General features: G+C 38.5%; 1 protein-coding gene across 13 annotated transcripts in view; it reads left to right on the top strand.

Moving 5' to 3' along the window:
- Positions 1-27669, top strand: part of GRIP1 (glutamate receptor interacting protein 1) — a 377681-nt gene that overhangs the window by 113736 nt on the left and 236276 nt on the right. For 12 of the 13 annotated variants that reach the window (XM_073000408.2, XM_073000406.2, XM_078376902.1 and 9 more), the window contains exon 1: positions 14651-16823. The exons of the other annotated variant lie outside the window; for it this stretch is intronic. In XM_073000408.2, the coding sequence (XP_072856509.2) occupies positions 16691-16823 (133 nt within the window). In that variant the 5' untranslated portion in view covers positions 14651-16690. Of the gene's footprint in view, positions 1-14650; positions 16824-27669 lie in introns of those variants that run through there. 13 annotated transcript variants of the gene reach the window in all.

Here is a 27669-nt window from a genome sequence, read left to right as displayed (position 1 = left end):
AAAACCTCCAGCAATGGGGCACCCACAACATCGGGAGGCAAGTTGTTCACTGCTTAATGTTTCTCACCATCAGGAAATTCCTCCCTATCCTCACTCAGTTACAACATGTGATTTTTTTTTCTTTGATTGATGGAGTACTCATGTATAGCCTTAATTTTTATATACCATAGCTCTCATGGGAAAGTGCATGCATCTGTAAATGGTTATCACATGGTTCACAACTATTGTATGGACAGGTTCCACTGCCATAGCTAGACATCTTCAACAGCTGTTGATAATGACTTGAAAACTTTTAATACAAAAATAGCTATATAAATGGTAAGTCACTGTAATATGTCACAGCAGTTCATATGGAATTACTGCCATATGAAAGCTGTTTTGGATAGTTTCCATATAGTAGCTTCGTTACTGCATGTTAGACCATAGATGTAGAACTGACTCTAAAAACAGTTGGCCAAGGAAAAAAACATGACTCAAGAAATTATCGTTTCAGCTTTCTTATATATCAGGAAACATTTATATGTACCTGAAAATATTTTCAGAATGTAGGGAATTAGTTCATAAAGCCGTATCTCTGACATGCTATGCAATCTGCTATTATAGAAGTGAGTATGATGCAACAGAGTGCAATCACCTTGCTCTGAGTGGCTGAGATTGTTGGTTTAATAACAATGATTTGACATGTGTTTGTATCTTTTTATGCCCTTTTGGTGTCATATCCAGTCTTGCTTTTAAAACTTGTCTTTATCCTAAAACTTAAATGGATAAGAAATAATATGAAAAGCATTAATAACAAAACATTTGTTCAACAGTTGGTAATAACGTTCAGAAATATAAATAAGCAGCACAAAAGTAAGGACTTACAGGGAGTTAATCAGGTTCCTGCTTTTTTATTCATCTGAAGCTTTAGGAAAGCTGAAACATTTACACTGTGCTGAGAGTGCAGATATACATTTGTCCTTTTTATTATGAACTGAAATGTGCTTGTTTGAGCTCACCAGTAATAAAATCCTTCAGTTCATCATTGTTACTTTCATGCAGCAATAACTAGAAGCAGCTTTATCACTGCAGACTGCCTTTTGCTTTCGGGAAGCTTGTTGGGCTTTATCTAGGACTTTAACTTTGGTTTTGGGTAGCCTTAAACTTAATATCCTCTGTAAGACTGAAGTACGTATAATATTTCAAAAGTTACTCATTCCTAAATGCAACCTATGAACCAGAAATCAAATTAATACTTAGATTCCTTAAGGTTGTGGGTTCTGTACAGAACTTCAGATTAGAATGTTAATTGACCTCTTTTTGGAAGAAAGGAGGAGAACTGCAGAAAATACACAGGATCTTTGAACTGTGAAATTATGAGATTTTTTTTTTTGGTGCTTTCAGTTTAAGAAACATGGCTTACAGTTACCCAATGAAGCAAGAAAGAGCTGGCCAGCCATGTTCTGATATTGCTACATTTATACAGAGATTTTTAGGGATCCATTTGATTTGATAATTGCTTAAAGTGCTCCCATGAACAGACAACTCTGTGTAGCAAATTGTTTGTGTGAAGTGGTTTCCCTTGTGGCTTGGGCTATTTTCATCCCAGTCTTATTTTGAAAAAGAAGTCTTGTGTTGGTATGGTGAAGAACTTCATGGAGAGCGAATTCATGCAGACAGCAGTGAATGTACATCCCATATTATTACTTTATAAGCAATGATTGGATCTTAGTAACTAGAGTGCTACTATGATGATGATTGATACAGAGTTTATATTATGCTTTTCCTTTAGGAAAACAGCATACATTTTATGTATAGGTACTATCACTAGCTCTTTACAACTATACCATTTATCATTAAATAAGTTTTTTTGTAATTCCATGCCCTCTTATATAATTGGTAACTATTGTAATAAGAAAGACATTCCACTGTTCTGTGTTAATGTTAGGAATATGTAGTAACAGGAGTAAATTGTTTGTCTATATTCCCTGGAAATTAACCTGGCTGGAGCATTCTGGACCTGCTGAAGCTTCCGTGCTGTCTCCAAGGGCAGCCCCACATAGAGACCATTACAGTAGTTTATTCTCAAGATTATAAATGCATGGATCAATGTCGTCAGAGATCTCTCATTTAGATAGGGGTACAATTGGGCAATCTGGCTGTGGTGAGAAAAGGTGGTACTTGTAACGGTGGAAATTTGCTGTTCCTTTGAAAGTGTCAGATCCAGGATTACTCCCAGATCATGAACTTGGTTTTGTAGGGGGAGCGTAACCCTGTACAGACCAGGTAAATTACATCCTAGTTGGGCTGGAGAATCACTGAACAACAGGATCTCTATCTTGTCAGGATGCAGTCTCAACTTATTTGCCCTCATCCAATCCATTATTGAAGACAAGCACTGCTCAAGAAGCTCAGCAACATCCACTGCAGTGGTGGTAAATAAGTGATAAGAGTTATGTGTCATCAGCATACTGATGACATTGAACTCCAAATCTCTGCATGACCTCCAGCAGCAGCTGAACCCCAATTGAAAGGGATCCATACTATCTATTTCTTCTAAGAACTGCTGTAGCTGATCAGCTACCACCCTCTTGATTAACTGGCTCATTGGACATCTCAGAGTGATCTGTTAAGTTAAATGAGGAGTTCAAGTCACAGTGGAGAATCTATAAGATCTACCTAACAAAATTTGCCATGGAAGTCAAATGTTACAAAACAAGGAAATAACATAGAAAGGAATCCAAGATCATGTACTGATAATGTTATTTTTTTAAATTTTTTATTTATTTATTTATTTTATATCCCGCCTATCTGGTCGGTTAAGACCATTCTAGGCGGCTAGTGAAGTTAAATACTAGAACCTATTAATATCAAAGAGTAAGTGGGCAATAGTTATCCAATATATAGTAATAGATGAATAACTTCTTGTTCGCTGTTGCAGTTCAGTGGTTTCAGTGCAGGGTTCTCTTTAAGTCTTCCTAAACATCTAGTGTTGCTATTGTCACATCTGTTTGATTTAGAATATGCATAATAGGTAGTTATTTTTTCTTTCAGCCTAGCATATATTTGGAAAGGAACTTATGCTTACAGAAAATAAGTGTGATGTTTGCAAAATGTCACCCACATCATTAGACATCTAATTAACTTTCATACCTAACACTAAATACTGTGTTGAAATGACCCCCTGGGAGTCTATAAACTTTATGTTTTCAGATCTGAACTCTTCCATTTGCTCTCTTATTATCTTGAAATGTATTTTAAGACATATTTTAATACCAGTTGCTGTCTTCTGCTGTATATGAAGAATATATTTGATCCTCTTTCTTCACTCTACAGGTCAAATGGAGCCAAATATTTTGCTGCTGAGAGACAATAGCAAGAAGAGGGCAGAATTACATATATAACGTTAAAGAAAAAGGAACTAAATATTCCAAATTGAAAATTATAACTGATGTTATACGATTCTTGATGCAAATCTGCTGAGTTTTTCAAACCCGAATTTTCTCCTGTAAAATACAAGCCCTAATATACATATTTAACATGAACATGCCTCTGCAGTAGTGTTGCATATGTAGCTCTATAGGTTTCTGCATGAGTTTCAGTTAAGAGAAATATCTTTTGTGATACTGCAGTAATTCCTATTTTTAGTCCCCAGATGTTGGTAATCTGCAATTCTCAGAACCATTGGCTGTGATGGGCACGTTTGTGGGACTTGAAAGTTCGACAATATCCGGAGGCCCACATTTAAATACTGGAAGAAAGTGTAAAGAAAGGCAGTGGAAATGTGTGTTTATTGGCTGCCTATTGGGGGGGGGGAATGTAATAGGCAATCAGTGGGAAGGGAAAATTGGTAAAATATTGGGAATTATGCCTGATGTGTGATTATAGCTTGAAGCTCATTGGTGTGTTTTGGGAGTCATTCCGTGAAGTCATCTCCCATAATGTTACTGTGTAGAAAAACTACCACTTCTCCTTGACCAGCCTATTAGGTTTTTATCCCAGGAAGAGAAAACTACCATGGGTTAAAATTCGTTATGGGAAATCTGTCAGTGCCTGTGTCGATAGGAACCAGAGTAGGTAAGGCCAGCCCCCTTTCTCTCCCTCTTTCTTTATGAGATTCCTTGGAACTCTGTCTCTCTTTCTTCCTACACAAAGGGCTTCTAGTGGGAGAAATCCCTCTTGTCTGAGCTATGAACTGGGAAAGGGCTTTTGAAGTTACTCACTTTAGGGCACAAGGTTGTCTTCTCTACTGTACTCTTACATTCATAAGCCTCTTCCTACTGCTGTTTCTGTGACATGGACTGTGTTATAAGGCAGTGGTCCCCAACCTTGGGCCTCCAGATGTTCTTGGACTTCAACTCCCAGAAATCTTGGCCAGCAGAGGTGGTGGTGAAGGCTTCTGGGAGTTGTAGTCCAAGAACACCTGGAGGCCCAAGGTTGGTGACTACTGTTATAAGGGAAATCAGGAGCTTGGACTGTAGGCATGGCAACTACCAGGAATACCTGTATGTCCTACAAGTCAGGGTGGTAGTAATGGACAGCAGGGCCACTTGGCCCAAACCTGTGCTCACAGGGGGATCACAGCTCACAGGTTCATGACTGTCATGCATTCTCCAAATAAAAATATTTTTTAATAAAATTCTTGATTCCACATTTTTTTATTTCACAATGTGAAATGTCCTAGGCTTTACCTGAGCTCTCAGAGGGCCTGACTTTGTGAGGGAAATTATGATCCTAGGCCAGTGTTTGTCAGAACAGCTGTGTAATTAAAACATACTGCCTTACAAATTGCTTTCAACCAGAGACACATAAACTTTTCCGGTATGTTCCTATGCCAAGGACATAGATAAAGTCAGAACATGACTTTCTGTACTTTTCTTAATGTAACATGGGAAGTACTAGTGGGTTATGGAGTAGACCAGAGTAGACCTTTGGTCTAGATGGGTGGGATAGAAATCCAATAAATAAAATAAAATAAAATAAATTATGGTCAAATGATCGAAAGCAGTGGTTCCCAACCTTGTGTACCCCAGGTTTTCTTGGGTGGCAGTTCCCAGAAGCTTTCACCACTAGCTGTGATGGCTGATATTTCTGGGAGTTACAGTCCAATAACACCTGGGTTACCCAAGACTGGGAACCACTGATCTAAAGGCCAGCAACAACATTCACCCATCTAATCCTTCACTTCCACAAAAACAGTCTTTGGAGATTCTGCTTATGCCTCTGGCCATCCCTCCTTGCTCTCTGCTGCCTTTTCATAGTCGTGTTCTGCACATATGTGTTCTCTTTATATGGGGCATGATTTCCAAGTAAGCTTGTATTCTGAATTTCTTTTCTATTTTTAGTAAGCAAATGATCCTTGCAAGTTAGGAAGATTCTGAGCTATATTCCTGTATGAGGAGGAGCAGTGATGGAGAAAAGATGCTAGTACAATGTGACAGCAGGAAATACCAAAGAAAAGGCTTCAATATCCAGCTACATAGGTTGTGGGGCTAGGTCCTGGAACTGAAAGCAGAAACTGGGCTGATCCCTCTGATTCAAATTCTGTCCACAGCTAGTGATTAATGATTAAGATTCTGTTAACTGTGATTTTTGCCTCTCAGTCCTGAAGTTTTTGGGAAAGGATGAATCACTGGAGCTTCCATTTTGTCATAAGTTAAAGCTTGACTGATTTTAGTGGTCAATTATGATGCTATTATTTTATTTTATTTTTACAGGAAGGCTAACAGTGCAAGCCTAAATCAAAGATGTGCCAGGTGTTAGAGATTTAGAACAGACAGAAGTGTCATGACAACAGAAATGCCCTTGTTCTGGCAGAACCCATTTCTGGAGACAGATCTCAGAGATGTGTCAGCTGAGGGTGCTGAATTATTCTTTTGGTTAAGATCTGTCAGCAGAAGCATTGAAAATGGAAGGGTGGACAACAGGCAAAATGGGGGGAGAATCAGGTTATGTCAGATCTAGAACTCCTCAAGGCCAGGGACACAGCCAGTATCTTGGCCCTAGGCCAGGGTGATGTAGTCCTAAGTGACTGTTGACACCCCTAGGGTGGTAGGGATTTCCAAAAACCATTGCATTGTAAGGTCCTACAGCTTAGGTTTTTCTTCACACCAGTATGAGATTACTTACTCTTCACTAGCATTTTTCCCTGGTGTACTATTTGTATAAGATCATATCTGAAACTGAGACACGGCAACTGACTTGATGACTATGACTCTGATATTTTATCATCCATATTTAAACCTTACACCCTAATTAAGAGGCTGTTTAATTCCTCCTCACTTTTTGTCATCAGAGTGGTATCATCTGCATATCTGAGGTTGTTGATATTTCTTCTGGCAGTCTTAACTCTGGCTTGGGATTCCTCCAGTATGCATACATACACACATCAAAATATGCCCCTATAGATTAATAAGGTGACTCATGTAAACATAGAACAGATTTTAAAAAGCAATCATGCCCAACTGATTTACTATCTTTTCATTCCCAAATAAAGTTATTAGTGAGTTAGGTGCACACACACAAATATATGTAAGTAGTTTTGGTTAGCCTTTGTCTGGTGTGAAGCCAATAGAGTTCTAGCTCAAATAGCACTCTTCAACGACGTGGCTCCCCCTTCACTGAAGGGATGAAGGCTTCTGGGAGGCAAAAGATTTTTAGAGTGGCCTATATGTTGAGTCTATGTGGGCTCTTATTTCCTGATCCCTGTATTGGAAGACACTAATGTATAGGCATGGCACATTTTCTGACACTTAAGTGTTCTATCATAAGATAACATTAAATTAAAATTATAGAAATCAAGTACAGGAAGGCCGCAAGTGGATGTGCAGTTAGTGGAAAAGTTATACATAAAATGATTACTTATACTATTCAAAATTTGGCCCTGACACAGTTCAAGGTATATGAATCATGTTATGACATCCTCTGCCTCATCACCTCATCAAGGTGTATGCAGCATGGTTAGTGGGTCTAACGTTCACCTCTATGACGCACCTACTTTTTGTGCCCTCACAAAAGTTCCAGTTTTTGTTTCTCTCACTGCCACCAGTGGATTACCTCTGTCCACAATATAAAAGATGTTTGTCCAAACACTTGTCTAGTAAATGAAAACAGAACTTATTTATTGAAGTGTAGCAAAGTTAATAATAATCACAGATGTTCTTCAGAACATTCACAGAATCATTCACAGGTCTCTCTATACATACTTTCTTCTTGCCATATAATTTATTACCACCTTCTCTATCTATTTATCTTAACCAGCTTAGCTCTATTAATATCTGTTCCTTCTCTCTCAGACTGTCTGACTCTGACTAACTCTTACTCTCTTGACTGACTCTTGACTGACTAACTCCTCCTCTCAGGCTCCGCCTTTTAACCTCTCTCTCGGCTCTGCCTTTCCACCACATTTGCATAGAAAATGAATAATACATGACTTATACCTAACAAAGGGTGAACACTACAGTGGGACAGCAGAGGTAGTAACAGATCTTACAAGGGGATGTACATTGCCTATTTTCATTAAAGGACTCATCCACTGAGGCCCAAATGAACATCACCACATGCATCAATATGTCAATCACATCAGATGTGGGTATATCTGCTTATGCAATAAGGAAGAACTACTGTACTTAATAATGGCTTCCACATTTCAAGCAGGAGACATAGTCAAAGTAAATGTGAAAAGATCTGAAATTAAGGATAGCTATAACTGTGAAGTCTTGTTCTACAGCCTATAGAAAAGAAAACGAGTAAAGCTGCATAGATGCGTTGAGCAGTTTTGAAGTTTTATAAATAGGAAGCATAACTAATGCCTGTACATAGAGAACAAAGGATAGTGACTTTGATCTTATCATAGAATCGTCGTAGGGTTGGAAGAGATCTTGGAGGTCCTCTAGTCCAACCCCCTACTCAAGGCAGGAGATCTCCTACCATCCCGGACCTCATACCATCCCAATACAGATGGGTGTCCATCTTGAAAACCTCCAGCAATGGGGCACCCACAACATCGGGAGGCAAGTTGTTCACTGCTTAATGTTTCTCACCATCAGGAAATTCCTCCCTATCCTCACTCAGTTACAACATGTGATTTTTTTTTTCTTTGATTGATGGAGTACTCATGTATAGCCTTAATTTTTATATACCATAGCTCTCATGGGAAAGTGCATGCATCTGTAAATGGTTATCACATGGTTCACAACTATTGTATGGACAGGTTCCACTGCCATAGCTAGACATCTTCAACAGCTGTTGATAATGACTTGAAAACTTTTAATACAAAAATAGCTATATAAATGGTAAGTCACTGTAATATGTCACAGCAGTTCATATGGAATTACTGCCATATGAAAGCTGTTTTGGATAGTTTCCATATAGTAGCTTCGTTACTGCATGTTAGACCATAGATGTAGAACTGACTCTAAAAACAGTTGGCCAAGGAAAAAAACATGACTCAAGAAATTATCGTTTCAGCTTTCTTATATATCAGGAAACATTTATATGTACCTGAAAATATTTTCAGAATGTAGGGAATTAGTTCATAAAGCCGTATCTCTGACATGCTATGCAATCTGCTATTATAGAAGTGAGTATGATGCAACAGAGTGCAATCACCTTGCTCTGAGTGGCTGAGATTGTTGGTTTAATAACAATGATTTGACATGTGTTTGTATCTTTTTATGCCCTTTTGGTGTCATATCCAGTCTTGCTTTTAAAACTTGTCTTTATCCTAAAACTTAAATGGATAAGAAATAATATGAAAAGCATTAATAACAAAACATTTGTTCAACAGTTGGTAATAACGTTCAGAAATATAAATAAGCAGCACAAAAGTAAGGACTTACAGGGAGTTAATCAGGTTCCTGCTTTTTTATTCATCTGAAGCTTTAGGAAAGCTGAAACATTTACACTGTGCTGAGAGTGCAGATATACATTTGTCCTTTTTATTATGAACTGAAATGTGCTTGTTTGAGCTCACCAGTAATAAAATCCTTCAGTTCATCATTGTTACTTTCATGCAGCAATAACTAGAAGCAGCTTTATCACTGCAGACTGCCTTTTGCTTTCGGGAAGCTTGTTGGGCTTTATCTAGGACTTTAACTTTGGTTTTGGGTAGCCTTAAACTTAATATCCTCTGTAAGACTGAAGTACGTATAATATTTCAAAAGTTACTCATTCCTAAATGCAACCTATGAACCAGAAATCAAATTAATACTTAGATTCCTTAAGGTTGTGGGTTCTGTACAGAACTTCAGATTAGAATGTTAATTGACCTCTTTTTGGAAGAAAGGAGGAGAACTGCAGAAAATACACAGGATCTTTGAACTGTGAAATTATGAGATTTTTTTTTTTGGTGCTTTCAGTTTAAGAAACATGGCTTACAGTTACCCAATGAAGCAAGAAAGAGCTGGCCAGCCATGTTCTGATATTGCTACATTTATACAGAGATTTTTAGGGATCCATTTGATTTGATAATTGCTTAAAGTGCTCCCATGAACAGACAACTCTGTGTAGCAAATTGTTTGTGTGAAGTGGTTTCCCTTGTGGCTTGGGCTATTTTCATCCCAGTCTTATTTTGAAAAAGAAGTCTTGTGTTGGTATGGTGAAGAACTTCATGGAGAGCGAATTCATGCAGACAGCAGTGAATGTACATCCCATATTATTACTTTATAAGCAATGATTGGATCTTAGTAACTAGAGTGCTACTATGATGATGATTGATACAGAGTTTATATTATGCTTTTCCTTTAGGAAAACAGCATACATTTTATGTATAGGTACTATCACTAGCTCTTTACAACTATACCATTTATCATTAAATAAGTTTTTTTGTAATTCCATGCCCTCTTATATAATTGGTAACTATTGTAATAAGAAAGACATTCCACTGTTCTGTGTTAATGTTAGGAATATGTAGTAACAGGAGTAAATTGTTTGTCTATATTCCCTGGAAATTAACCTGGCTGGAGCATTCTGGACCTGCTGAAGCTTCCGTGCTGTCTCCAAGGGCAGCCCCACATAGAGACCATTACAGTAGTTTATTCTCAAGATTATAAATGCATGGATCAATGTCGTCAGAGATCTCTCATTTAGATAGGGGTACAATTGGGCAATCTGGCTGTGGTGAGAAAAGGTGGTACTTGTAACGGTGGAAATTTGCTGTTCCTTTGAAAGTGTCAGATCCAGGATTACTCCCAGATCATGAACTTGGTTTTGTAGGGGGAGCGTAACCCTGTACAGACCAGGTAAATTACATCCTAGTTGGGCTGGAGAATCACTGAACAACAGGATCTCTATCTTGTCAGGATGCAGTCTCAACTTATTTGCCCTCATCCAATCCATTATTGAAGACAAGCACTGCTCAAGAAGCTCAGCAACATCCACTGCAGTGGTGGTAAATAAGTGATAAGAGTTATGTGTCATCAGCATACTGATGACATTGAACTCCAAATCTCTGCATGACCTCCAGCAGCAGCTGAACCCCAATTGAAAGGGATCCATACTATCTATTTCTTCTAAGAACTGCTGTAGCTGATCAGCTACCACCCTCTTGATTAACTGGCTCATTGGACATCTCAGAGTGATCTGTTAAGTTAAATGAGGAGTTCAAGTCACAGTGGAGAATCTATAAGATCTACCTAACAAAATTTGCCATGGAAGTCAAATGTTACAAAACAAGGAAATAACATAGAAAGGAATCCAAGATCATGTACTGATAATGTTATTTTTTTAAATTTTTTATTTATTTATTTATTTTATATCCCGCCTATCTGGTCGGTTAAGACCATTCTAGGCGGCTAGTGAAGTTAAATACTAGAACCTATTAATATCAAAGAGTAAGTGGGCAATAGTTATCCAATATATAGTAATAGATGAATAACTTCTTGTTCGCTGTTGCAGTTCAGTGGTTTCAGTGCAGGGTTCTCTTTAAGTCTTCCTAAACATCTAGTGTTGCTATTGTCACATCTGTTTGATTTAGAATATGCATAATAGGTAGTTATTTTTTCTTTCAGCCTAGCATATATTTGGAAAGGAACTTATGCTTACAGAAAATAAGTGTGATGTTTGCAAAATGTCACCCACATCATTAGACATCTAATTAACTTTCATACCTAACACTAAATACTGTGTTGAAATGACCCCCTGGGAGTCTATAAACTTTATGTTTTCAGATCTGAACTCTTCCATTTGCTCTCTTATTATCTTGAAATGTATTTTAAGACATATTTTAATACCAGTTGCTGTCTTCTGCTGTATATGAAGAATATATTTGATCCTCTTTCTTCACTCTACAGGTCAAATGGAGCCAAATATTTTGCTGCTGAGAGACAATAGCAAGAAGAGGGCAGAATTACATATATAACGTTAAAGAAAAAGGAACTAAATATTCCAAATTGAAAATTATAACTGATGTTATACGATTCTTGATGCAAATCTGCTGAGTTTTTCAAACCCGAATTTTCTCCTGTAAAATACAAGCCCTAATATACATATTTAACATGAACATGCCTCTGCAGTAGTGTTGCATATGTAGCTCTATAGGTTTCTGCATGAGTTTCAGTTAAGAGAAATATCTTTTGTGATACTGCAGTAATTCCTATTTTTAGTCCCCAGATGTTGGTAATCTGCAATTCTCAGAACCATTGGCTGTGATGGGCACGTTTGTGGGACTTGAAAGTTCGACAATATCCGGAGGCCCACATTTAAATACTGGAAGAAAGTGTAAAGAAAGGCAGTGGAAATGTGTGTTTATTGGCTGCCTATTGGGGGGGGGGAATGTAATAGGCAATCAGTGGGAAGGGAAAATTGGTAAAATATTGGGAATTATGCCTGATGTGTGATTATAGCTTGAAGCTCATTGGTGTGTTTTGGGAGTCATTCCGTGAAGTCATCTCCCATAATGTTACTGTGTAGAAAAACTACCACTTCTCCTTGACCAGCCTATTAGGTTTTTATCCCAGGAAGAGAAAACTACCATGGGTTAAAATTCGTTATGGGAAATCTGTCAGTGCCTGTGTCGATAGGAACCAGAGTAGGTAAGGCCAGCCCCCTTTCTCTCCCTCTTTCTTTATGAGATTCCTTGGAACTCTGTCTCTCTTTCTTCCTACACAAAGGGCTTCTAGTGGGAGAAATCCCTCTTGTCTGAGCTATGAACTGGGAAAGGGCTTTTGAAGTTACTCACTTTAGGGCACAAGGTTGTCTTCTCTACTGTACTCTTACATTCATAAGCCTCTTCCTACTGCTGTTTCTGTGACATGGACTGTGTTATAAGGCAGTGGTCCCCAACCTTGGGCCTCCAGATGTTCTTGGACTTCAACTCCCAGAAATCTTGGCCAGCAGAGGTGGTGGTGAAGGCTTCTGGGAGTTGTAGTCCAAGAACACCTGGAGGCCCAAGGTTGGTGACTACTGTTATAAGGGAAATCAGGAGCTTGGACTGTAGGCATGGCAACTACCAGGAATACCTGTATGTCCTACAAGTCAGGGTGGTAGTAATGGACAGCAGGGCCACTTGGCCCAAACCTGTGCTCACAGGGGGATCACAGCTCACAGGTTCATGACTGTCATGCATTCTCCAAATAAAAATATTTTTTAATAAAATTCTTGATTCCACATTTTTTTATTTCACAATGTGAAATGTCCTAGGCTTTACCTGAGCTCTCAGAGGGCCTGACTTTGTGAGGGAAATTATGATCCTAGGCCAGTGTTTGTCAGAACAGCTGTGTAATTAAAACATACTGCCTTACAAATTGCTTTCAACCAGAGACACATAAACTTTTCCGGTATGTTCCTATGCCAAGGACATAGATAAAGTCAGAACATGACTTTCTGTACTTTTCTTAATGTAACATGGGAAGTACTAGTGGGTTATGGAGTAGACCAGAGTAGACCTTTGGTCTAGATGGGTGGGATAGAAATCCAATAAATAAAATAAAATAAAATAAATTATGGTCAAATGATCGAAAGCAGTGGTTCCCAACCTTGTGTACCCCAGGTTTTCTTGGGTGGCAGTTCCCAGAAGCTTTCACCACTAGCTGTGATGGCTGATATTTCTGGGAGTTACAGTCCAATAACACCTGGGTTACCCAAGACTGGGAACCACTGATCTAAAGGCCAGCAACAACATTCACCCATCTAATCCTTCACTTCCACAAAAACAGTCTTTGGAGATTCTGCTTATGCCTCTGGCCATCCCTCCTTGCTCTCTGCTGCCTTTTCATAGTCGTGTTCTGCACATATGTGTTCTCTTTATATGGGGCATGATTTCCAAGTAAGCTTGTATTCTGAATTTCTTTTCTATTTTTAGTAAGCAAATGATCCTTGCAAGTTAGGAAGATTCTGAGCTATATTCCTGTATGAGGAGGAGCAGTGATGGAGAAAAGATGCTAGTACAATGTGACAGCAGGAAATACCAAAGAAAAGGCTTCAATATCCAGCTACATAGGTTGTGGGGCTAGGTCCTGGAACTGAAAGCAGAAACTGGGCTGATCCCTCTGATTCAAATTCTGTCCACAGCTAGTGATTAATGATTAAGATTCTGTTAACTGTGATTTTTGCCTCTCAGTCCTGAAGTTTTTGGGAAAGGATGAATCACTGGAGCTTCCATTTTGTCATAAGTTAAAGCTTGACTGATTTTAGTGGTCAATTATGATGCTATTATTTTATTTTATTTTTACAGGAAGGCTAACAGTGCAAGCCTAAATCAAAGATGTGCCAGGTGTTAGAGATTTAGAACAGACAGAAGTGTCATGACAACAGAAATGCCCTTGTTCTGGCAGAACCCATTTCTGGAGACAGATCTCAGAGATGTGTCAGCTGAGGGTGCTGAATTATTCTTTTGGTTAAGATCTGTCAGCAGAAGCATTGAAAATGGAAGGGTGGACAACAGGCAAAATGGGGGGAGAATCAGGTTATGTCAGATCTAGAACTCCTCAAGGCCAGGGACACAGCCAGTATCTTGGCCCTAGGCCAGGGTGATGTAGTCCTAAGTGACTGTTGACACCCCTAGGGTGGTAGGGATTTAGGAGTAGCACATTTTCAACTGGCCTAGTGTTAGACTACTGCCCCTCAGCCATCTTGGTTAGTTAGGATTGCACTAAACAAGTGACTTCTACACATATAGTAGAGAGCAGCCCAGTATGAATTTTGCTGATATGGAGTGGTGACAAATGTAGTGGGAAAAACACAATAAATGGCTGCCTCTTTTAAGCAGCCACCAAGGGGGAATCAAATTCACATTGTGTCATGTTCCCAGGGGTTACAACAGCAGAGTCCGATAAGCCAGTCCTATGTCAGGAATTCAGGGGATGCAGAGCCAATATCCAAATACCAAAGCTAACTCATACAACATAGTCCAGGGTCAGAGTCCAAAGCCAAAATGCACAACATAGTCCAGGGTCAGTATCCAAAGCCAAGGGTCCAGGGAACAAGGTTCAAGGTGGTCAGGAGCATGGATGCAAGCCAGAGGTTTAACTTGTTGCTTCCACAGATTTTCAGGCATCTGAGAGCTGTTTATATAGTAAAACAGCCCTTGAACTTCTGGAAGCCTTTTCATCCTGTCAGAACTCAGGGCTAGTTGATCAGATGTTTCTGCAGGCAGCCTTCAAGCGATCCTCTGACCTTTTTGTCATAAGTCTTCCCCGAAGCCTGGCCCTCAGCCTGTCTACTGGGGGAGGAGAATCTGGAGGCGATTCAGGTGTTTGTTATTTCAATGCATTTCTGATTGCTTAGCATTCTCCTCAGCTACAGTTACCCCTTCAGGTTCTGGATCTTCGGCTGCACTCATGACACATTGATGGCTGTTGCTGTAATGCAGGAAAAGGTGGCACGTGTCATTGAATGGTCGGGTCACTGTGTATGGGCAATATGATGTCACTACTATGTGCAAGGTACTTCTGTTCATTACCCAGCCATTTCTTTCACAACAATACCAGTATTGCTCCTTTCTTTACTGCCTTTACTTGGCTATGAGAAAAGACCCAGAAGAAACCCTCCCCATACCACTTTGCATTGGTAGCCATTTACTGCCCTCATTTGGACCTCTTTGGTAGTGCCAGTGTACTAAGAACATGAGAAGAGACAAGCTGGATCAGACCAAAGGCCCATCTAGTCTAATGTGTCCCCACAGTGACAACCCAATGCATATGGGAGTCTCACAAGCAGGGCATGGGCATAATAGCCCCTTCATGTGGGTGTTTTTGATCAGAGGTTATCAAAATTTGCAACATGGAAAGTGAAACCGACAAATTCATCCATCCATTAAAAATAGAGGAGAATTTTATCTCAGTGTGTTTTAATCGAAATTTGGACTACAGAAGAAATTGAAATATCTGCCCATTCCTAGTTCAAAGGCAATATACAGTTATGACTTGTTGCCATTGGCAACTTGCATACTTCATGAATTTACCTGATCCCCTTTTTAAAGCCGTCCAGATTGCTGGGGATCAAGTCATCTTGTAGCAAATTTCATAGTTTAATTGGTGATATGTGAAGTACTTCTTTAATCCATATTGAATTTAATGACCTCTCATTCCGTAACTTAATGATAAATGATTACTTATTTTCCTAATTTTACTGGGCAGAGTGTTGCAGGATCATTTTTAGTCTCTTCTGACTATGTTTAAATCAACATGTCCTTCCCCTTTTTTATTTTTATTTTTTTGTAAAACAGGTTCTAACTTTGTTAGAAATTCCTTTCTTATCTTAATGAGTACTTGTGAAATGGCATGCAAGTAGAAAACAGTGAAAATTCTTTCAGGCTCTGGAAGTGATATCAAACAATAACATGTGGAACTCACTCACATGCTTTCTTAAGTTTAAAAATGCAGAGAAGGGTTTTGAGATTACTAGCTCAGATACTGTGACAAGCTATGTTTAAAATGTATATCCTTGTATTTGTTTGTTGTTGCATCATTGCAGAATCTATAAGAGGTCCTTCTGTGTATTGTAATATTTAGTTCGGATTATGACTGAAAATGTATCAGTGCCCAATGGGTAAATGTGTCATTTAAAAGCAGCTGCCAAGCTTTCTCCCTGCTGCTCCAATTAACACATTCAGTACACGCTTGCGAGTGAGTGGTCTGTGTATATGGGCTAAACCACTTTGCTGCTGGTTCAGACTGCATTGTATGATAACCAAAATTATGTCTACATTCATTATCATTCTGCAAACCAAGGGAAAGAAGAGAAGGAAAAGAATCACACTTGTTTTGAAACTGTACAACTGGAAATAACTAGCTTGTTATTACTAGGCTGCAGAAAACATCTTATGCTTTCAGATGTGGTTTAGTCCATTGAGCACTGTTTATCTCCGCCCCTCTGGCCCCTCTTCAAATGATGGAGACAGAGAATTGTGAAATTCTAGTGCTGGGACTCCTCTTGCTGTTATGCACATCTTTTGAACTTTGCTTTGTTCATTAAAGTATGCTTAACGTGAAGAGTATATCCTTTTAGCTTACAATTCTCTCTTTCAAAATATTGGTTTTTGATTGAAATAATCTCTTCAATTCTTTTAATTCAGGGGCTGGTAAAGGTAAAGCAGCGTCTTTTATTGTCAGAGCTGAAACTGATTTTGAATGGTACCAAGCTGGCTGGTCAGAAGGGCCAGTTCTCTTTATATATTTGCTGCCCATTCATGCTCACACTGCTTTTAGTGAAGTGCAGCTGTTGGGCAACACCAGCAAAGGGTAGAAGGACCTGATATTGTGGGCTGCATGAGATGGACCGTTTCTTGGGCTTTGTGAAGCAGATTAGACGATCAAGGAGAAGAAAAGGCAAAAAGTACCGGCCGGAGGAGGATTATCACGAGGGCTATGAGGATGTCTATTACTATGCCTCAGAACACTTTCCAAGTAAGCACTGTATGAATGTGTGTTAATTTTTTTTCTTTTCTTGTTGTGACAAATGTTCACTGGAACTAACATGGAATGGAGAATACTCACCAAAATACTCTTGTACCTCTTGCAGGTATTAAAGCATTTTGGAAGCATTATCTATTTTGCCAAATAGATGCGGAGAGATATTTTATTTTTACACTGTTAAGATATTCTTGGATTAAAGAATGGCACAACCCAAAGGCATGGTTAATATTTCAGGGGCAGTTAATTGATTTCTATTGTTGCAAGCCTTTTATTAAAGCACTTTATGCTGTAAACTGATATTGCAGATCTTTTGTAATAATGCACGTGTGTGCCTTGGCGTAGAGTTCTCTCTCTTTTCCCTCTCTCTCCCTTCCTCTATACACACACAGCACTACGGTTTTAAGGCACAATGTAAAAGGCAATCTGTTGTGGATAAATGGCAGTTGAAATTAAAATATAAAGGTTGATGAATTTGTAAGCCAACCCTGTTTCACTGAATTCTTTCCAGCAGAAAATACCTCAGGTTTATTTTCTTTGATGCTATATGTTCATTAAATTGTAGAAAGATTAACTGATTTTTCTGTTAATTTTGTCTGCTAGTGTCTGCAGCTGCAATTTTTTTTTAAAAGCAACTAAAAGTGTGTTTGGGAACTGTGAACCCCCAATATTTAAAAACACAGTGTGTACTTATAATATTATCTGTGCCTGTCAGTTTTCTGAGCTCATGCTTTGTCTTGTACCTATCCCAGTGCATTGGAAGTGCCCAGAAATGCCTAAGGGAACAATGGGTAGGAGAGCTGACACACAGGCATTGCTGAGTTCATCATGCCATACTTTAAACTGATGATGTTGACAGAATAAGCAGTCATGCATGAACAAATATATAAGACGGTATCATTAATTTGAGTGGTCTGAAATCTTTGCAATGAATTGTTTCTATTCTGCTTTTTAATTTGGAGGTTTAATGTTGTACAAAATATACAATACAGTTCATAAGTCTTTCAAATGCACTAAACAAATTGTGTATTAAGTAAGGTAGCTGTAATCTACTCTAAGTGCTTGATATATCTCCTTTTCCAAGTGTGTGTGTGTGTGTGTGTGTGTGTGTGTGTGTGTGTGTGTGTGTGTGTGTGTGTGTGTGAGAGAGAGAGAGAGAGAGAGAGAGAGAGAGTTAAGTTACAAATGTGCCATGCTAGGATCTTCTGACATTGTTGCACCTATAAACAAAAATTTAAGTTCCTGATTAGGTTAATTATATTGCTAATATCTTCACTTTTATGGTCATTTCTTGGGTTTATGGTATCTCTGTTTTGGAATGTGCAGTACACTTTTCAAATAATTTTGCAGAAGTGGAATTGTTCATATAAGCTGAGTCTGATATTGAAATCAGTGGTTTCATCCAGGTTTTATTTCTTTGCATACCTAATCCACTCCTTACTTTTTAAGGAAGGATGTCATACTGGTTTCAGACAATAAAACTAAATACTTAAGTAGACATAAACTCATCTGTACAGTCCTGCAGAATGTGAAAACAATTAAAATGGCAACTTATGTTACTTTTATCCTTCTTCAACTTTCTAATCAAGTAAGGTAATCAAGTGAGGTTTCTCTCTACTAAGTTCTTGAAGATCACATTTTAATAAAAAGCAACGGTAAGGAATGGCGTTAAGGAAGAGTGTAAGTAGCAATGTCTTGAAACAATTGCTCACTGTCCATTCAGAATCAAATGATAGTATCTTCTTCAAAAGCTCTAACCTCCCAATTTTCACACTAATTTCAAGATAGCTAGTAGACATGTTTTTCAAAATATCACAGAATAGCAATGTTGGAAATGCTTTTGCAATCAGTGACAGATGGTAACACTACAAGATGACTTAAGATACAATGTATACACCCAAGATTAGATATGCTTCTGTTTCCAAGATTGGAAATAGTGGTTTAATAAACAAAATGTACTTCAGTAGATGCAAGTTTATCTAGATACTGCTAAGTGACCTAGAAGTGTGATCTGCCATTATTTCTTTTTTCTGCAATTTTAGCCAGCTCTGGAACCATATGATTTACATGACTATTGTTGACTAGGAAATTGGGATATATAGTTACAACTGTATAAGAGTCAATGGAGTGTTGCTCTTGCTTGTATCTGTTGGCTGTAGCTACATTTAGTATAGATGCTCCTTTTAATGACAATGAAACAAATGTTTTTTATATATTTTTGTTTGTAAAATGGAGCCCCTCTGTGATCTAAGAATGTGGGAAAGGAACATAATCGCATGACATCTAAATTCTTTGTTATGCCTATAAACCCCTGCGACCTTTGTACTGCTGGAAATCTATTAAATCATTGACTTTTCTAAATTAATTTTCCATTGTAGATCTGCTTAAAGTCATTTTCAGGCATTACCTCTACTATCAGTGCCAGGAAGGAGCATCATATGCATGAGAATGAGATGTGAAAGCTTCATTAAATACATGAAGGAGAATACACTAAAGGAGAAACACCCAGATAAAACAGAATAATTGTTCCAATTGATATACTAGAAAATACTAGAACATAGGCCTAATAGTCTTAGGTAGAAGATGGGTGTACTTTTTAATATCTATCACCAGAAATGTGTATTCAGTGGTGCCTTGCAAGATGATGTTAATTTGTTCCGCGAAAAACGCTGCCTTGTGAAAACATCGTATTGTGAAACGCGGTTCCCCATTGGAATGCATTGAAATCTATTTAATACGTTCCAATGGAAAAATCGTCTTGCGAAAATCATCCATAGAAAACATCGTCTTGCGGAATGCGGTTCCCCATTGGAATGCATTGAAATCTATTTATTGCGTTCCGATGGGGAAAAATCATTGTCTTGTGAAAATTGTCCATAGAAAACATTGTCTTGCGAAGCACAACAGCGATCGCAAAAACCAATCATCTTGCGGATTAATCATCCTGCAAGGCAATCGTCTTGCGAATCACCACTGTATTTGCAAGCACAGAATCCAACATAGAACCCACCATATAGAATATGAAGTGTCTCAGTTTTAATATTTAAAAGCATTTAGCCAAAAGATAAAGTTTCAAATTAAGATAATGGAGCATAAAAATATGGGGGGAAGTGTAGAAGATACCTTCTTTTGTTTCTCTTACATCAAATCGGCTTCTCCAACCCTTTACACCATAAAAGTAGCCCACTTGGGGAAAAGGTCTGAGGCAGACGGCTTTGTGGCCTGACTGGGCCTAGCTTCCTCTGCAGAAAGAAAGCCACCTCATTGCTAGCTGGGAACATTATTTTGAACTTGATATTAAAAAGGGGGAAACTATGAATCAGATATTTATACGTTATTGATAATCATAGAGAGAAATATCTACTCAGATGTAAGCCCCATTGAATTTGATACGGCTTACTTCTAGATTAGTGGGTAAAAGAATTGCTGCCTTATTCTAATTCCCAGTCCTAATGTAATGCTGGATCCTGTGCATGTAGGATAGAATAACATCTACTGATTGCTTTGAATTTTGGAAAGCAATCTGGTACGATCATTTAATAAAATACACAGAGAACCTTAAACAGAAAGACTGTCTCTGTAGCCTGGAGTAGTAGAAGAGGAACATATATGAGTGTGTACATTATTCTAGTTTGGGTTACTGTTACTCCCTGATGACACTGGCTCAATTGAACTAAATATTTTTCCCTTGCCCATTTAACTGAAGCAATTGACCACAGAAATGTGGTGTGGGCAAGGAGTCTGAGGGAGCTACTTTTATTCTTCAGTACTCATGCTTGAGCATGCTCAATATGCTTGAAGGGAAGAGGGCATGTATACCTTATAAATGTGACTGCTTAGAGCCCACCATTCTCGTAGCAGTTAAGAGCAACATTAGCTGAGAGGCAAGGGGGGCATGCTATGATCAAGATATTAATCAGAATGGAATCTTTGTCATAGTTTCGTGTCATAGACACAGTAAGGAGCACGTTCCATATAGTAGCATGATGGATCCTTCATCAGGTAATAGAATTCTTTGAGAGATGTTTTATTAATAACGTGATGTCAGAAAGAACAAGTTGGTTCCTTGCAATTGTGGTTCTTTGAGTGGTTATCCATGAACTGTACAGTTGGGTTTATGAATCTTCGCTGATTCTTGAAACCCAAATGCATGATTCGTGGAAACCATGGAGAAGAAAAAAAATGTTTAACTATACCTGTGGTTCTTTCAGTGGTTATGCATGAACTCACACGATTTGATTTCAGCATCAGAGCAGGCATAGAAACACAATTGTGTGATTCATGGAAACCATGCAGAAGAACTGAAGTGTCTCATAGAGTTTTCAGGACAGTATCTATTAATAGTCAATGCTCAGTAGACATCTACACACGATGCCACTACTTATGAGGCATCAAGGATCTTAAGAGTAGAAATGTGTCATCTTTTGTATATATTTTCCAACAGAGAAGCCTTCTTTTGAAAGATAATATGAGAAGTAGCTGAGGTTAGCAAATGAAAGCTTAGAGGTATATTTCTGGAATGCAGTTATTATATTTTTTAAAAATCAGACATAAACTCAGATTGTTGCACGCCACTGTGACAGGGTTGGTATAATATCTTAACCCACTCATGGTTGTTTTGAGACAAAGATCAGTTGTTATGATAAATTTTCACTTTCCCTTCACATATGCTTGCTGATAATATCAGATCACTGATATGTCCAAACTCAACCATCGAGCATTTAGACTTTGTTCAGACAGAAATGGCTATGCTGACCTGTGCACAGGAATCGGGATGGGCACTTAATGGTGAGCAAGGTAGTACAGTCTGTTCTATTATCCAGAGGATATTTTTCATAAACAAAAGTGACTTTGATGAACAGGAAATGCTCAAAAAGCTATATCTGATCTAGTTCTCACTAAGATGTTAAACCCTTGTAAGGTGGCCATGTGTCTTACTTTACAGAGGGCAATCCCGTATCAGAATTGGAGCTGGAAAAAAAGTTACTTTTTGGACCAAAAATCCAGGAATCCCACAGCCATTTTGGCTGCTGGCCATATTGACTTGGAGACTCTGGGAGCTGCAGTCCTAAAATGTAACTTTAGCTCTTAAAGATCAGGGGGGCAGAAACCTGTACAGTAGAGGTCTGGTTCAATGATAAAGAATAATAAGAATTAAGAGTTGGTGATGTGAAGTTGCCCATTGACATGTTTCACCTTAATAGCTGGCGAACAGGCATGTGGATCAACCAGTCACAATCTTTCTTTCTTGCTGAAAGGTATTATATTTTATTTACAATGTAGTGATTTTGAAATTTGTACTGTACATGTATATTTTATGTGTCTCTATTTATTATGCAAATTTTCAGCCATTTTCCACCCTCCTCTTTGCTGATGTGTGTTCTCTCTTTTGGCAGTTCAGAAGTAGCTGTGCTCAATCTGTGCCTAAGTTGTACCACTTCACACTGCACAGAGCAGCTCATATGATCAAATACTACTCTGTGCAAAAGTTTCCCCACTGTATGGAAAACTACAAATCATGAGGAAAATGTAGAGGAGGAAAAATGGGGTTAAATGGAAATTATGGGAAGAAACACTAACCTAGTTTGTGCAAACATCAGAGGAAGTTGGTAGGTGGTGTACAGATTGTGTGACACAGCAGCGTCTAGGCCATATTGCACCACATGCCAGATGACAGTCCAAGCAGCTGTCTCTACGCTCCTGTTCAGGTCATGCATAAAATTTTCTTCTTGCAGCAGCCGGGCCACATCCGCTCCCAGGGTCTTACAAAGAGGAGAATAACCAGCCTATTGCCTTTATAAATGTGAAGAAAGCACATACATTAATATTCTTTACTCAGAGCAGAGGAGGAGCAAAATACGCTTCAGGACCATACAATTTCAGATTGCAAGTAGGCGCTCCCACAAATAAATACTACTCTATAGAAATTTTTCCCTCCACATGGAAAGCTGCATCTAGGGAAGAAGCAAGCACAGGACATTTCTTTTCCTGGGGGAAACCAATCCATCTATTTGAACTTCACATGCAATATGAACTGTTAGTAGTCCTTTCGAAAACTTGGCTTATTTTTCACTTTAAGCACATGTTGAAATACAGTTGTATTTATCTATTTGCATGTCTGAATGTCCATAGACTGTATTTTGTATCTATTATAAGGTGCTGATGTTGAGTCATGCTCACGTCTCTTGAAATTGCAGTGTTTCGCTTAATCCTTCTAATACCAATGTTAGCCTTGCTCAGCCTAGATGACCCTCAAGACTACTAGATAAAAGTGAATGTGACAGTGAACATATCTCTGGTATTGAGAGGTGAACTGAATAGGAAGAAAAGTAATAGAAAAAAAAATAAGAGGGCGAAAAGTGTGCAAGGGAAAAGGAAGAGTATCTCAGTAAAAATGAAACATGCATGAGTACAGCTGAACAGCAATTATTACAGGACCAAGTGGAAGAGAGAAGAGTTATTGGAGGTGCTAAAATGCTCTTTAAAACTCAGCAGAAAGAGCCTGTTCAGTGAGATAGTATGTGATATGTGTAACACTTTTCTCACTTGATCAGTATGCACTGTTTTCCAACAGTTCAGAATTTTGCTTTGCAAATGGATGTTATCTGTTGCCTTCACAAGATGCTAGAAGCTACAATAGATTGCTCTCTTTTGTGTACTCTTTCCATTTTGCTGTTCTTTAGTACAGAGACTTGTGGGGTTTCCTTGATGATTTCAGTAATTGCCTGAAACAACTACCGGTAACTCATCTCGATCTTCCTTCCTTCCTTCCTTCCTTCCTTCCTTCCTTCCTTCCTTCCTTCCTTCCTACCTACCTACCTACCTACCTACCTACCTACCTACCTACCTACCTACCTACCTACCTACCTACCTACCTACCTACCTACCTACCGGACACATTACCCTAAAATGGTAATGGCAGTTCAGCTTCTTCAGTAAACTTGGTTCATGACACTTGGCCTACCATTTTGGACCCTATGGCAGAATTTAAAAACCACCAATATGCAGCCACACTCCATATCAGAGTCTGAGTTTTGTGAGGCTGGGTAATCCTCCCTGCCAAATTCCTTATTCGTTTTCAAACTGAAGAGGTGGTGTTTGGTGTGTGCCTTTTTGTTGCAATTGTTTTTGCCTTCTTTAGGCCTTTTATAATACCTTAACTCATTACAGTTCTTGAGCTTCAGGGACGCACACATTAAGATGCTTCTGGAAAGAGAAGTCTTTCAACCGCTTTTGTTTTAGCAAAAAAGGCTGCTGATGAGCTGCCTCACATAACCCTTAGCAGTCACTTAGAAGTAACGTTGTCCCCGTTAGTGACCTTCCATTGGGGGGTATCAAGGGGAAATGTACATATAATATAGAGAATTACAGGACTGAAAACTCTAAATGTGAATGCCCTTGGATTTCACAGGCTGCCCAGGATGGGAAACTCATTTTGAATCCTGACAGTTTTGCTAAGTCTTCCACACTCAGAAAGATAGTAGTATAGCACTAATGATATCTAAATGAAGAATAGTGAAATATGTGGACCGTGTGCTCTCGGTTTCTATAAATTCTTGTTAGACTTGTAGCGTCTTTCTAGCAGAACACACGAAGACTCAGTCCATGCATAACCTGAATGGTAGAACTTCATTCTCATAACCAATCTTTTAAAAAACCATTGGTTTCTTTCTAAGTTTCTTTTATGGCATAAAAAGGTTTGCTGAAGTAGTACTTACTCAATTTTTTATGGGAAAGGCTCAGTACCTATCAGCAGCCCCTCATAGTCATCATAATGGAAGTATTATAAATCAGCTTTTGAAAACTACGTCACCCTCCTTCTCTTTTCCTTTTCAAGATTTTTTTTAAAAAATTATTATAAAATACCTACTACTACTACTACAAAAAAACACTATATAAAATACAAAACAAAACAATACAATAACATACAATTACCCTTGTGCACCCATCAGCCTCAGGACTAGCATTACACTTCTTTCCATCCATTTTCACTCCAAAATTTCATTGTTTCTTCTCTCGGCGTATACCCCCTCCCTCTCTGAAATACAAGAAATTTTATTATACTCAAGACTAAATTCATTTCTATTATAAATCAACTTATTGAAAATTAATATATATTTTAGAATACTTTAAAAACACATTTTAAAGTAAAAACAAAGAAGATCTAGCCCTTTCTAGACTTTATGTGAAGAAAGTTGCACATATAGGAAGGGGAGGATTTGTTAGGGCAGGATGTTGTGCTTGAATTGTTGAGGTAACAAAGGACCTATAAAACCTGAACATTTGCTACTGCAATTCTTTATATACTGATACTAGCTCAACTTGACTCCTACTGAGGTTAATTACTATTTCATTCCCAACATCAGGGGAAACAGCTAAGCTGATGTACATTCCAAATTAAAATGTAATTGTAAGCTTCATTTGTATTATCTTGCACAGTTCTCTACAGCTTCTAAGAGAAATGTAATCCAAAACTATTCCTGTGTGGAATTATGACTAGAGTGTTAGTTGTGGATGTGGAAATTACAATTTCAAACTTGTAACTGAAATTGAAATTTGTAACTTGTAATTGAAACTCCTATGATGCATTAGAGTGAGTTGTGTCCCTGGACCTCACGTGTACCAAATGCTGGTTGTGAGGTTCAACAAATGCTTGGAAAGACATGGGGTTTAAATATGAGAAATTAACACTGAACCTAGATTTCAAAGAACAACAGTTGTCCAGTGTAGTCAAATTTGTGTAAAATAAGTAAAATCAGTTCCTGTTTAAGAACATTGGTGGCTGATGCTGGGTGAGTGTGGAAGACACTTTTGGACTGTTACTGTCATAGCTTTATGTAATGTCTAACGGGTTTTTATAGGTTAAAGAAGCTGCAAAGTTTGAAACAGCCATAACTAGAATTTTGGTGGTAGGAAGGGTTTATTTGGCAGTGGGGCAGAGGACCAAACTAATTGCATTGCAGGAATGGAAGCCAGTCCATAGGATCAAGGGGTTGTGTAGTAGTAGCGAGAAATCAGCATAATCAACTTTCTGGTCTAATTATTGGTTGAACTGAACTGAAATGATGCAGTTACGCAGCAGGAAAAATGTGAATGGCTCTATTGTGAAATTGCACTCAGGGAGTTGGCTTTTCCTGGGTTAATTTGCTTCAGTGAACCACACAGGAGGTAGCACAGAAAGGGAAGAAATCAGCCTTGCTTGCAGCTTCTTAACTATTTGAATCCTCTCCTCCTCACACCTGGTGCCTGATTTTGCTTGTTTCCCTTTTCCTTCCTGTTCTGTATTTCTTTATTCCTTTTAAAGGCTTATTGTCCTAGTGCTAAAACAGCTAGGTGGCCAAAGGGAGAGAGAAAAATGTTGTCCAAGAGATAGGAGGAACTTTACATGTCAGCCTTATTTTCAGTTTGTTAAGTTAAAAGAGAGAGCAAGGACTTGGCAGAGAAACAGGAGATAGCTCTGCTCTGGCTTTCCAGATTCTATGGAGGCACAGTTAGAGGAGATCTGCCATAAATGTCCTCTTTCTCTGCCATGTTCTTGCTCTTTTTCTCCCTTTGCCTAGCTGCCCTAGTACTAGATTAGCAACCCTTTGAAAGGGGAAAGAAAGAAAGAAGGAAAGAAGGAAAGAAGGAAAGAGAAAGAGATGGAACCACAAAGGAAGATGAAAGCAGACTGAGGCACCAGGTGTGTGGATGATTGAAAAGCCATCCAGTTTCCCCACTGTCCTGTTTCTCTCACTCCTGCTATGGCTGGCTGGAATGTCTATAAATACAATATATTCCATTTCTCCACATCAGCTCAAGCAACCATATTGCTGAACTTATGCAAATGTATTTGATTCCTAAAAAGATGCCCCAACTATGGATTAGAGGGGGAAAACTCCAGGCTAATTCTCATGGACTTCTATGTCATTTAATCAATGGAAGGATACCCAGTGTGGTGTAGTGGCCTGGGTTTTGAGTACCTACCTAGCCATAGAAGCTCACTGGGATTTGGAACTGGTAAAGCCACAGGTTAAATACCTCACTTACCTTGAAAGCCCTGTTAGGGTTGCTATAAGTCAGTTCTGACTTTGAGGCACATAACTACAAGTTGATTGAAAATAATGTGAATCAGACCATCCCAATCCCTGAACATTTCCTGTGTTATGTTGCACCATAATTCTAGTCTCCACTAGTCTAGTGCGCTTCTAATCCACTAACTATTGTCTATAACTTCTGGCAAATCTGAACATGGATCATATAGGAAAAGGTAAATATAATTCATATTTGAGAGTTAATGTACATGTGCTATAACTAAATTTAAGGTGAAGTTAAAGCGATTTGTATCAATACGTTATTTTATCCTTAATATCAGATATGTAACCAGAAGGAATGGGGTTCTGTGTATGTTGCAGGGCTGTGTATGTGCAGTGAGTGGGTGTAGTACTAGTGGGTGGGGAAGAACTAGAGAAAGAACACAGAGGGACTGAAATGCTGATCCTGGACTATTTTTGCTCCAGATAGATTAGAAAGATAATTATGTTTAAATTTTAAAAAGTGACCTTGTTTGCTCACATAACATCTGTTGCCTTCCTTCCAAATACTCCTTGTGTTATGTGACATCAGGTGGCTTATGAGTTGTGGTGACTCTGAGGATTAATTATATTTTTAAAATCTCTGTTGTTAACAGCCCTGCTCAGATGTTGCATACTAAAGACCTTGGCTCCCTTATTGAATCTATCTACCTCATGTTTGGTTTTCCTATTTTTCTCTTATCTTCAACTTTTCCTAGCATTATTGTCTTTTCCAACTGTCAATCCTCAACATCTTACAGTTACAGAGCTCGAAGGGACCCTGTGGA

Source organism: Pogona vitticeps, chromosome 5, assembly GCF_051106095.1.
Source record: "Pogona vitticeps strain Pit_001003342236 chromosome 5, PviZW2.1, whole genome shotgun sequence".
NCBI lineage: Eukaryota > Metazoa > Chordata > Lepidosauria > Squamata > Agamidae > Pogona > Pogona vitticeps.
This window is presented reverse-complemented; position numbering and strand designations above follow the sequence as displayed.